The sequence below is a fragment of the Scyliorhinus canicula genome, chromosome 21 (assembly GCF_902713615.1).
Source record: "Scyliorhinus canicula chromosome 21, sScyCan1.1, whole genome shotgun sequence".
NCBI classification, from domain to species: Eukaryota; Metazoa; Chordata; class Chondrichthyes; order Carcharhiniformes; family Scyliorhinidae; genus Scyliorhinus; species Scyliorhinus canicula.
In genome coordinates this window covers 44,247,724-44,260,456 of record NC_052166.1, presented here as the reverse complement: position 1 = coordinate 44,260,456, position 12,733 = coordinate 44,247,724, and the positions used below count along the sequence as shown (strand labels likewise).

The window sequence follows — 12,733 nt, the reverse complement described above, 5'->3', positions numbered from 1 at the left end:
ATGGTAGATTGATTTATCTCAAATGTCTGCACCCCAAATGAAACTCTCCTCAACTATCTTGCTATTGCTCTCTTCAATTTAATTATTTTCGAACTAGTTCATATGTATCAGTAACATAACAGAGTAACTTGATTTTTCACAGTGACTTTACTCCCAAATGTAGGGCCCACTTTATGTAAATGAATTTCGATTTCAAATATTTTTCCAAACTAGGTAGAATGAGCTGATGCATTTCCTTAGAATGAAATGTTTTTGTTTTTTTCCTACAACAGAAAGTGAGGAATATGGCCTTAGAAGATGTTGTGATACTAAATGTGGACAACAATACACTGGAAACACAATTTGATGATCTTCAAAGCCTTCCTAATGATGTGGTTAGTATGACCTAGCTCTCATTTCTGTGTACTTTTATTACTGAACTCAAAATGTAATATACCAATTTGTTTTGAAGCTTCCCTTCTCCATTATTCTATTTCATGTCCGTTTAACAATGTTCCTTAGTCCGCAAAGTGTTTTGTTTTTCTAAAGTAATGGGCAGGATTGCCTGAAAGCATTCTGGAACGTTGCTAACAGTCCTCACATTTCACTCCAGCCTAAATTTAAAACCGTGTCTTTCTGGGGAAACATAATTGTGCTATCTGATTTCTTTCTTTTAAAATCCATTTATGGTATTGTTCTGACAAAGTTATTCATTTCAGTATTCTCTACTGTGGTCTTTACCTTTACTGCTTTGTACCTGCACCCTGCTTTTTTCCCCCTTCAATTGTATTTCATTTTGAAATAATATGAGCTAAATGGTTTTTGCTTGGCAAGAAAGAGATGTGTCCAATTTGCCTTGCGCTGCATCAGTGCCACCTGCTACTGGAGTTCTCTTAATTAATAGATCAAAGGGACAAGGCAGAGGTGGGAAAGTGTGTCAATTCAATGGAAGATAGCAGTGTACTTTGATCTAAACAAAGTTGTTCCAGAAAGAAAACGATCTCAATTTCTTTCCAATCCTTTATGATCGATGTTCTGATGCCTTTTTACATTTTATTTAATGTTATGATTTTTAAGTTTGATAAAGGGTAGAATAGAGTTAGGGTGTTATTTAAAGGTCTAACTAAAGAAAATGTCCCTTTTGATGTAGAATGCTGACTTTAAAAGTACAGCCGATAAATGAGAATGGCATACACTGCTACACAGTCCAGTTCTTTTGTGATTTCTTAAAAGGTGACATTGCTCACATCATTGCTCTATGTGGCACCTAGATGTTAGATGTGTAACCAGTTATTGTGCTGCATCCAGCACCTATATTTTGCAACCCAGCTTACCATCTGTTTGAAGTATTGTCCTGCTTTGAGTAAGCGCCCAAAATGCTGACAGCATTTTGGGTTTACTGCAATAAAAGCAATTTGACATTTACAGACATGAAAGTACATATTGCTCACAAAAATTCTCCCCATAGGCTTTATTGTGCACTCATTGTGCTCTACAATTTGGCACTGCAATTGGAAAAAAATTAATTACACAGTAACAACTGTTCTATTTCAATGGGCATAACTTAACCCTTTCAACGACCCGTGTTCTTCATAGCATGGATCAGCTCATGGGATTAGACAAAAGGCTTTTACAGATCAGAGAAACCAGAAAAGTGATTACACGTCCTGACATTTACTACTAAAACTATAAACACCTTTAATTATTAATTTTTATAATTCTTTTCATAATAAATTTCCAGAGGTCTAGTTAAATTTGACATCAAGGCGGACTCCATGCCAAGTAAACTATGCACCATTTGCAAACGTTTGATGCAGAAGGATAGTTTCAAAAAAATAATATGAAAACAAAGTGGATTTTGAGTGAACTCAACAGCTCACTATTCAACTTAAGTGTACTGCATCACAAATCGGAAGTCCCAGAGTTCGAGTCCCAGCCTAGATGGCATTTGTACTTGGTTTACTCACACAGTGAGGGACTTATCTCTGAGGGGTTGATAGCTCAAATGATGAATGCAGGCAATGTGACTCAAGCCTGAGAAACTATGGAGGTTTCTTTGTTCACTTTACAAAGATCAAATTTTACTAGGTTAAATTAAAATGTTATGTTTTCTAGTTTGCACTTTTGAGCATGTTCTGTCAACAATCTTTCATATAATTCCAAAAAGCATTGATATATGTTTAGCTGAAGCAACCAGTAATGCTTCAGTCACTACACAAATACCTAATGTTTCCATCATACGAAGTTGATGGGGTGGGACAAAAATCATCTAATGTGAATTATGGTATATGGTGCATGACAGAGAAAGTATTAGTTAATGCCTCAAAGTCCTGTGTTACAATCGAGTGAGGAGGAGTTCATTGGCTCCCCTGTTTGCCCTCTGCTTGTTTGATTACAACAGATATTTTTGTTAAAACTTGCCAAATCAACACGTGTTTAACCGTTTATATGCTGTGATCATAAAAGACAAAATTAGACATATTTTCTTGAGTTTTAACAAAGAAAAGAGGATTGTTTTTACTGTACTTATCACGGTCTAAGTAAAGTAATAAAATATGCTCTGACTTCCACGCTCCAAGTTCTCGCACAACACGCAGATTGCAGGGGGAGGAAGGATAGATTAAGCAAGTTAGAGTCCAGTAAAATTTTAGGGATATACAGTTCATGGAGGTTAGTGACTTGGTTGGCTTCAGGCTGAGTTTTAGAGTCCTAAGGCTTTCAACATTGAAATTATTAAAAGATGCAGATGGATAATTTGTCTGTTCTTCTGGAGACAGTAAGCTTGTAAATTGGGTAGAGAGAGAGAGAAATTAAGGAATCCACCGAGATTTTTGTTCCATCTCAGCTGCTGGTCCTGTCCTGCAGAGAAAGCAGGTGCTCAAGATTGGGTTGTCATATGACCTCCTCCAACTGCCCAAGGATCCAAATAAGGTCATGGCCAATGTATTTCAGTTATAGCTTGATTAATCATATCTGGGAATCTTTCTCTCAGCAAGGGTCCACGTTGTTGAAATGGTTATGTTTAATGGTTCGTCTACACCTCTGGTTGCGTACCCGAATGAGTGTCCGGGCCCTATGCCAATGGGATAGAGGACGTGGTTCATACACATTCCCCTGAGATCATTGTCTTTGGTGGGTTTTTGCACAGGTAGACTCCACCTCATTGGTGTTGAAATGTGGAAGGTGCAGTGATGCAAATTGCATAGCTATCCTTGGCTGTGAGCTCAAATTACTGGAATGCAGGCAGAGTAGTTATTTTAAAATTCAGTTGGCATATTCAAAAATATTTCTTTGATATAAAGCTTTATATAAGCAGGTTTTCATGACACCTGTGATTCTCATCTTGTAGTTTTTCTGTTGTGTTTTCAGTGTACCTAGTTTTCATGCAGGCAAATAATTAAAATATATGTTCGTATGTTAATGGCCTTTTGAGTCCCGATTTCCATTTTCAACTGCTTAAATATGATATATATTATATAAATCCTGGCTCCCCAGAGTTAATTTTGGGTGTACCCCAAAGATGCACTGGGGCATCCCTCTCGGAAGTTGCTTGATGCAGCTTTCTGCAGCGAATATCCAGCAGTGCTAACTTCCCCAGGACAATTGCACTGCATTGAGAACCATGCGATAAAGCGATTTAAATCATTCACTTCGGATGGTTTGGCCAGTTTTACATCGAGTTCTTCCCAAAGAGTTAGGAGGAAAGAGTTGGGGACCACATCTAACTTCGGCGTAACTGTTTCAAACACCCAGACAGAGCCCTGTATGGGACACGCCCCCAAATCCTCATCCCCCCCCCCCCCCCCCATCAGCACGAGACCCAACCCTCTCGACCCAACCCCCAAATTCCATGCACTCACCTTCTCCCCGGCCCTGTAAACCAACCTGCTTTCTGCCAGCCAGTGTAGTTATAAAAAGGGGGCTGTGTGGCCTCAGTTCCCCAGTGTTGCATTGGTCTGTGGCCTTTGGAGACTCTTTTGCTGCAGGCTCCAAGCAGTTCCAACCAGCCGAGATTTAAATGAAGTTCCCAAGGCTGGTAAGTGTGCTTTACACTATTGTAATTGCAGTGGACTAGGAATTTACGGGGCTGGGTGGAAGTTAGGTCCCATTGTGTTTGCACTCACGCTACTGTATTTAGATTTAGAACAGTACAGCACAGAACAGGCCCTTCGGCCCTCGATGTTGTGCCGAGCAATGATCACCCTACTCAAACTCGCGTATCCACCCTATACCCGTAACCCAACAACTCCCCCTTAACCTTACTTTTTAGGACACTACGGGCAATTTAGCATGGCCAATCCACCTAACCCGCACATCTTTGGACTGTGGGAGGAAACCGGAGCACCCGGAGGAAACCCACGCACACACTGGGAGGACGTGCAGACTCCGCACAGACAGTGACCCAACCGGGAACCGAACCTGGGACCCTGGAGCTGTGAAGCATTGATGCTAACCACTATGCTACCGTGCTGCCCATGTGCTGTAGTGGTATCAACAATGAAAGGCTCACCTTAGTTTCCAGTTTTAAATCCAAGCAGTTGAAGACTGATTTCCTGAAAGCAACAAAATGTGTTGGCTCTGCTGGTTGTGATAAATGTCTCAACAACAATAAAGTTGAAAAACTGCACCTAGTTTTGAGATCTTTATTAATTTTGATTTAATACCATGCTAGGCATCAATGTTTGCATAAACTGCAGCAAGTGTTTTTTTTTGTAGGCAATGGCCAACATATTGTGTGCATTTCATTGGACGGCCAAAGCGTTTTGGCATTATTTCTGCAAATGGTTGTAAAAGCAACTACTGCCATTGTTAATAAGTTGGATTCATTCTAGGTTGGTGTTTATTTTCTTAATCAAGCTCATAAATCTTGTCGAACATTTCCCACTTGCATTTATTAAAAAAAGAGCAAGTACAAACATTAAAATACTGCAAAGAAGATTTATACTTTGTATATCTGTAAATACCACTGAACCAACTGACTGGAAATAAGATGGAACCCAATCTTACCATAGGTGTCAGGAGATCTCTGAAATTCTTAAACCATTCTGCTTTCAACTAGTAAATGTTTATTTACAATGCTTATATAAAGCTTTATATCAAAGAAATATTTTTGAATATGTTGCTTATTTGGGTTAGGCTCATTGTGCAGTTTTTGTAAAGCTGCAAGAATATTCCTTTTGATGTATAGCAATCTAGTCCCTTTTAAAAAATATTAATTGTTAAACTGTAGATAGAAAATGCTGGATGTCTAAAATGAGGCTACAAGATTAATTTAAAGACATTTAAAACAAAACAAGAAAAACCTCATGTAGCGGGATGGCGGCTGTTTCCAGAGTTAGTATTTGAGGCTGAAACTATAAATGTAGATGTTTAGATTGGATAGGTGGATGTTAGAAAATAGGGTGAAGGGGTAGGCAAAAAGTGTGGCAAATGTGGTTGGGACAGTTGTTCACCTGAAGGGTAAATACCAATGTGGGCTGTTTGGCCTGGAAAGTGGTGAAATGCCCAATCAAATAAAGACTCACACAGTTAAAATGTGACTTTTTTTGAGAATCACTTATGGCACCAACATGTCTAGGCACTGAATCATATTATAGGATCAAGGCTCTACTCCAAACTGCGGTTCCATTATATTTTCGCGAATAGATAATGTGGTTCGTCATCATGAGAAAAGAAACTGATGAAATTATAACTTCTGGCATTAAGCAGTGGCATATTCAGATATCTATGTTTTGTTTTATTTCTTATTACATTTAAGAAAGGAGGGCAGGAGAAACCATGAAACTACAAGCCAGTCAATTTGGCATCAGTTATGGGGAGCTTGGTGGAATCTATCACCAGTGGCAGTATGACTGAGCACTTGAACAGTTCTCAGCTGAGTAAAGAGAATCCGCATCGATTTGTGAAACGTAGGTCATGTCTAACTAATCCAGTAGAATTTTTTGAGGTGACCGCTAACTTGGCAGATGGAGTATGTATAGGTATTGTTTACATAGATTTCCAGAAGACATTTGTTTAGATTTTCCACAAACGATCATTAGACAACAGAATTGGGAGTAACCTTCAGAGGGATTGACAATTAGCTAGAAGGAAGGAAGGAGACTGAGAGAGTAGTGAAAAAGGAAATGTATTCTTGTTTGACAGGGTGATCCTCGAGAATCTGTACTGCGACCTCAGCCTTTCACCATATATTTTAATGACAGATGAAAGAATCAAGGATTGTATGTCCAGGATTTCACCTGGAGGTTCATTTTTCTTGGCACACCTGGAGGAGAAAAAAGAAAAAGAAACTGCTGAAGAGCTACACTTATAGCTTTCAATTTGTAGTTTTCAATAAAAGAGCTTCATGATGTAGTTTCCTGCCAGATAATAGGGGATACAACAGATTGGAAAGGAAGAGAAGAAACTACTACATTTTCCCTGTCTCCCATTCCATCCACAAGACCTGAAGAACATAGTGCTCAATGAGGGTGGATATTTGTTAACCAAACAACTGTATGAAAAGTATCACCAGCCAAGAGGTGAAAGTAGCCATGTCTTCTTGTGTTGATGGGCCCTGCATTAGTGATAAAGCTACTTAGTCCTGAGGCTCTGTAGCTGTTCTGGTATTGGCTAAGTGGTTGGCACTTCGATGGAGTTAACTGTTGTCTTTAATGCAGTTTGATATTGAAGCTTCAAACTTAAAACACAATAGAATTGGGGACAGATGTATTGTTGATATATTATTTTGCACACACAGAAGATTGCCAAATTTCTTATAATTTGGGAGGTTTTGTCCTCTGAAAGAAAGTGTCATATTATTGATGTACTCATTGCTACTTAGAAATAAAGAATATTCACCAAAACTGAACAGCTGTTTGTCTTCCATCGGAGTACTTTCCTAGATTAATCCAGTTCTAAAGAAAAATCAGTGATTTAAATAGTAGAGTGGACCAGTTTTTGCAGGGGATGGAGAGGGGGCATGGTATTGCCATCGCTGTTTCAGCCCCTTTAACAAGTTGTGTCTTGTTTAATCGGGTGTAACTTTTTTAACAATAACAGCAGACCTGGCCCTGAAATATAATGCAGTTAAATTGTTAATTTGTCAATTTTTTAAGGCTTAACTTTTTTTGTTATTTTTCAAAATATTATTACTTTTCATCTTCTATTTTTTACCCCACTTGTATGCCCCAAACCTCAGTTTGCTCTGCGTAAAAATCGTTAAGAGTAATCTGTTTCCTGTTTTTGTTTCTTAGAGGATGTGGGTGGGGTACTTGGACTGTGTTTGGCTTGACATTACCCCAGGTCCATGTTGCGAATGCCCAGTAAAGAATTCAGCAAGCAGGTGCACACTGCACAGAGCTGAAATTCTGACCAATGAGATTGTTTGATTTCACATTGAGACCTAGATTACAGTCATTGTAAATTTGTACAGAACGAGACCAAGGAAAATCGGAACTCATTTTAGTCTTGCTGTGACCATCTTGTAGAAACATGGGAATTTCTTAGTGCTGCCAGCATGGTGGTCATCTGAACTAGGTTGCATACTTTCATCATATACTGTTGCCTTAATTTGAAAACTAATGCTGCAGTACTCCCAAGTTTAAATTTTTAGAGCACTTGACTGTTAAATTGGTACAATCTTATTGTACATGGATCTACAGTGAATGGAGATGATCTGAAGCTGCAGAAGGCCAATATATTGTGCAGAAGCTAGAAGAGTATGGAGTTTTTCCAGAGAGGGAATTCAACATGAGGTGCAGTTGGGCAGTAGTTCTTTTTATCACCACGTTATTCTTGCATGAAATGACGAAGCAGGAGTTTGATTTCTGCAAGAGTCTGGTGACTGTGGGTGTTCAGAAAGATGCTGTGTTGGACACAGGAGGAAGGGAGAACGCAAAATCCCTCTGATTTGTGGGGAGTTTGATATGTGACCCACCGAATGAGAGAGACCTCCGAGGCCTCTCCACTTCAAAGAGGAATAAGGGGTTCCTGAATCATACTCGCCAAAATGTGGTGACTCGGGAGGCGCAACTGGACATTTGTAAACTGGATAATGTAAAGGAGTAAAGAGGGTAGTAGTATCTGTTGGGACAATGGGTCCATGTGTCTCTAGGGTCGAAAGGCCAGATGGCCTGCTCCGAAGTTCTTTGTTCCTATTGGACAGGTATTAGGTGATCTATGGTGGTGATCCAGAGAAGGGTAGTTGAGGACTACATTCTGACACCATGAAACAAGGAACTAACTGGGGAATGGAAGAGAAGTGGACTCCAGGAATAGGATACTGGTAGTAGTGGGAGATTTAATAGCTATGTGTGAATTTTCAGTCTTGATGTGGAATCCAAAATTGCAATGGAAAATGTTCCAAAGTGCAGTGGCTGTCTTTAGCTGACAATGAGTGAAGAATAAATATCACTCTTTGTGAAATTATGCCAGTAAGCAAGTTGCAATACAAAAACAAATTAAAATAAGAGTTTTGAAAAAATACATTGAATGAGAATTTCATTCCAGTGAGACCATGGTCAGGATATTAGCAGCCCTCTAAAGCCAAGATAGGAGACGGGAAAGCTGGTAAATTGACAACAGAAGGCATGGGGAGGGATCCCAACTTCTTCCTGCCTCCCTGGATTTTTTCAGGAGATGGGTAAGGGGGCATCTCGGCCATCTGCCAACTGGAGGCAGACAACCAATTAAGGTTATTAACTGACCTATTAATGCCCATCTTATATTGATGTCAGAGCAATCCCACTGCTGCATGGGGAGGCCTCCTGGATCACTGAGACGGCCTCCCAGTGGTTTCCTGTAGGGAAGCATTGAGAGACTCCAACTGGGCAAGATCGGCTGTTCATCTGGGCAGGATCTTCTAGTTCCACCGCAAGTGCACCCCCGCCGCAAGTTTCCTGGCAGCATGTGGTAAATTCAATGGGAACTCCCATTGACAGCGGCAGGACCAGAAGATTCCGCTGTTGGTCGCCGCGATCATTGCTGATGAGAGGCCACAGAATTTTGCCCACTATGTCCGGATGTGGCAAATCACTTCACAGCTGATTATATATTTTTTCCAGATGTAGCCACTTTGTAAGGAAACATAGTAACCATTTTGTACAAAAGAAGAACACACAAACAACAATATGATGCGATAAATTACCAAATAATCAATTTTGCTGATATTGGTTGAGGGGTGAATGTTGGCCAAGACATAAAGAGAACACCGTTGCTCTTCAAGTAGTCTCATGGGACCTTTTTCATCCACCTGAGAGATCATACACATCCTCAGTTTAACATGTCATCTCAAAGTGGTACTTCTGACAGTGCAAAACCTCCTCAGTACTGCACAAAAGTATCAGGTCAAATTATGAGGAATGGATTTTTGGACTCATAGATGAGAATTCTCCCACTGATTCTATGCTGATACCTGTTAGACTTTAAGCTAAATTTGTGAAAACTGTTATTCTAATGTTTCATCATGTTTACGTAATCTTTAATTCGCTGAGCTACAATCACTCATTTGATTTAAAAAAAAATACCCTGGAACCCAGTGATGGGCTGGTTTATCTCACTGAGCTAAATCGCTGGCTTTTAAAGCAGACCAAGCAGCACGGTTCGATTCCCGTACCAGCCTCCCCGGACAGGCGTCGGAATGTGGCGACTAGGGGCTTTTCACAGTAACTTCATTGAAGCTTACTCGTGACAATAAGTGATTTTCATTTCATTTCATTTTCATGTATTTACTCAAGTGTCAGATGTTTTGATGAATTTTTATGCAGCAAAAACGATACAAACAGCTCGTGCTTGATTGTTTTTTTGACTGCTTAAAAATGAGACTTTCAATCCAATTTTCAACCAGTTTTCAAAAAAAATTGTTCCCATATTCATAAAGGATAATGTGAGTAAGGCAGGTTAAGAAGTGCCTTAAGGGTTTAGAATGGATAAAATGGGATGCGTTATGTGAAAAGGGTAAAAATAGGATAGAAAATATTGGGAAAAAGGAAAACCGATCAAGTGAAATACTTTTAAGTCTGTTTTATTGAAAGTAGGTTTGTGGGTTTTTTTTGTAATCTTAGCTTAATATTGCAGTATCAAATGTACTCTTGGCATTGGAGGACCTATGTTATTACTCTGTTAATTTAGGCACCACAAAATGCAGGTTAAAAATGATTTATAAAAATGGCTGTCATGATCATCTCAGAATCTTTAGTACACCTAAGTTAAACCTTTCCAACATTTTAATTGTGGTAGATTTAGTGCACTGTTAATATTGTACATAGATTAAACACTTAAGTTTGGTTTTGTAAAATATTAATCAAATGCAGTACATGTGCAAAGTACTGCGTTTGTTTAAGTAACATCAGTTGTGTTTATTTCATTTAGGTCATTTATTCTAATAGTAATAGAGCTTGCACACCTTTCCATTAAATGTACCCCATGAAAGACAGAAAGATGTCTCGATGCTACCAGGACTGAAAGCTGAAATAGCTAATATTTCAGGCAAATGCTACAAAGTATAGTTGCAGATCAAGACAGTGAAGTTAAACCTACTTCATTTTTAAATTATTACATTTCTGGGTTCTGACTATTTCGAAACAGCATGGAACTGATTATCCAGGAACTGTCGATTTGCACATAAACAACACTCACTTGTGCACACATTTATTCCAGAGTGTCTTTTAAAAATAGCTGTCATAGGGTGTGCCCTTGAATTATCTGCTTTGGTTCAGCATTATCCAAGTGATGGTCTCTTTGAAACAGTGATCCTATGGGACTTATTAAAACTGAATAAAGGAAGTTTGATGCCATTCTCATATCCTGCACAGATGTCAAATACAAAATCCTCATATACTATACTTCAGTCAGTTTGCATTTTCATTAATGCATTCAGCAGACATACCTCAACATATGAACGTTGCTGCTGATTAAGCCCAAGGGCACTGACAACAGCTTTAGCGGTATCTTTTGTTTATACCATTTATTATAATTACAATCAAAAAGAGTTAGCACAATTGTAATTAAATATATAAACTAATGAGGATTCAGTGTATTTTGCACTAACATGTAGAATCTATCAGTAGGCAATCATTTGAATTCACACATTTGTATCCTCAACAAACTGTGATGCAGTCAACTTCAGATAAATATGTTTAACTTGAGATGTTGATGTGAGCCAAGTGTATCTCATTTGTTCCTTTGGATAGAATTCCTCAAGGAAGCACCCTTAAGTAAATGTGTAACTTGGTTACAAATATATCTGGGTTTAATACTTCACATCCAGTGTATTCAGTATGTGCCTGTTTGATCAAGATATAGCAGAGCATTTTAGAAATCCACCTTAAATTTGATTTCAAAATGTATGTTGGCTATCTGTTATGGCATTGCTCATCTAGATTACGATGTAAATCAGGGAGCATGATATATTGAAGAACAAAGAGAGCAAATTAATTCTTGCTGTTTAGTAGTAGTGGGATTGTGGGGACTTATTATGAGAGAAATTCTTCTCTTCGGATCATATTGGTAATTTTTGAACAATAACAACGCTTTATTGGTAGGGTATGAGGTCTCTGATGGGTTCTGGAGCAACAACATAGATGTTGTGGCAAATTGAGAAATTGAATTCAGTAACATTATCAGGATAATGCCCACAGAAGCTGCTGTTTCTGTTGTTTAAAAACCTAACTGGTTTGTAGATATCCTTCAGTAAATATGATCACTGTTTTCAATATTCCAAGAGCAAGCATTTTTTTAAAAATCAATTGTCAAATCCAAAAGTCAGGATTTAACAATTTGGATCCTGTATTCATCCAGTCAGAGGGTATAAAAATCACTTTTGGAATTATCACAGACATCAGACAATGGGTACAAATATTTGCTGAAACAAATAACGTAAATTATAGTGATCAAGTGGGAAATGCAGATTTTTATTTTATTTTTATAGACTGTGGAAATTTATAGGCAAGGATTTTGATTGACTAGAAGACCAAAGGATGAATGTACAGTATACCTGACATGTCACTGGTTTGCCTGGGGATGGTCTGCAATTCAGCTCTCCCTGTTTGATTCTGGATTAATCTTCAGAACCGCTACTGTGATGTAAGGATGTCAGCAATGAGGAAACTTGGGAAGGGAAGAGAGAAAATATCTGATTTGACTTGTGCCAAAATTAAACTATATTTGAATTATAACAAATAGTCTCTTCAATTATTAATTCATAACGGATGCGTGATTACAGCCAAATCATTCACAAAGAAAACCACATTATGTCAAGCCCAGGTACAAATGACACACTGACTCGACTTTATAAGTTCATTGTAGATGCAACTGAAAAGATCATCCTCTCAACTCGATTGAGTTCAGCAAAATAACTCAGTAGGTGAATTAACCACTCTGGATATAAGACTTTAGTCTCATTCGATGCTTAAGTCAGAAATGATGTGCGAACTCATTTAGGTAATGGTGCGCATCCAAATATGTTAAATATTGCCATGTTTGTCCATAATTCAAGAACAATAGTCCAAGGCAATCTACTTGCTCCAATGTATATTCATTGGTAACAATTTAAAGTTAGCACAATAAAAGTGATGACATAAGCTGCTGTTTTTTGTTGTTAAAAACCTAACTGATTCATTAATGCCCTTCATGTAAGGGAACCTGCCACCTCTACCTGTTTAACCTACATATGACTCACGTGATTCAATTCAATACTATGGGTGGAATTCTCCCATTTTAAGACTAAATCCCATGGTGGGGTGGGAACATGGAGTGTTTCCCGCTGCAGAGGCTG

General features: G+C 38.5%; 1 protein-coding gene across 8 annotated transcripts in view; it reads left to right on the top strand.

The window, feature by feature from the left end:
- LOC119955553 (DENN domain-containing protein 1A-like) overlaps positions 1-12,733 on the top strand; it is a 641,178-nt gene that overhangs the window by 426,056 nt on the left and 202,389 nt on the right. For all 8 annotated transcript variants that reach the window (XM_038781844.1, XM_038781841.1, XM_038781843.1 and 5 more), the window contains exon 12: positions 273-374. In XM_038781844.1, coding sequence (XP_038637772.1) covers positions 273-374 — 102 coding nt within the window. The remainder of the gene's footprint in view (positions 1-272; positions 375-12,733) is intronic.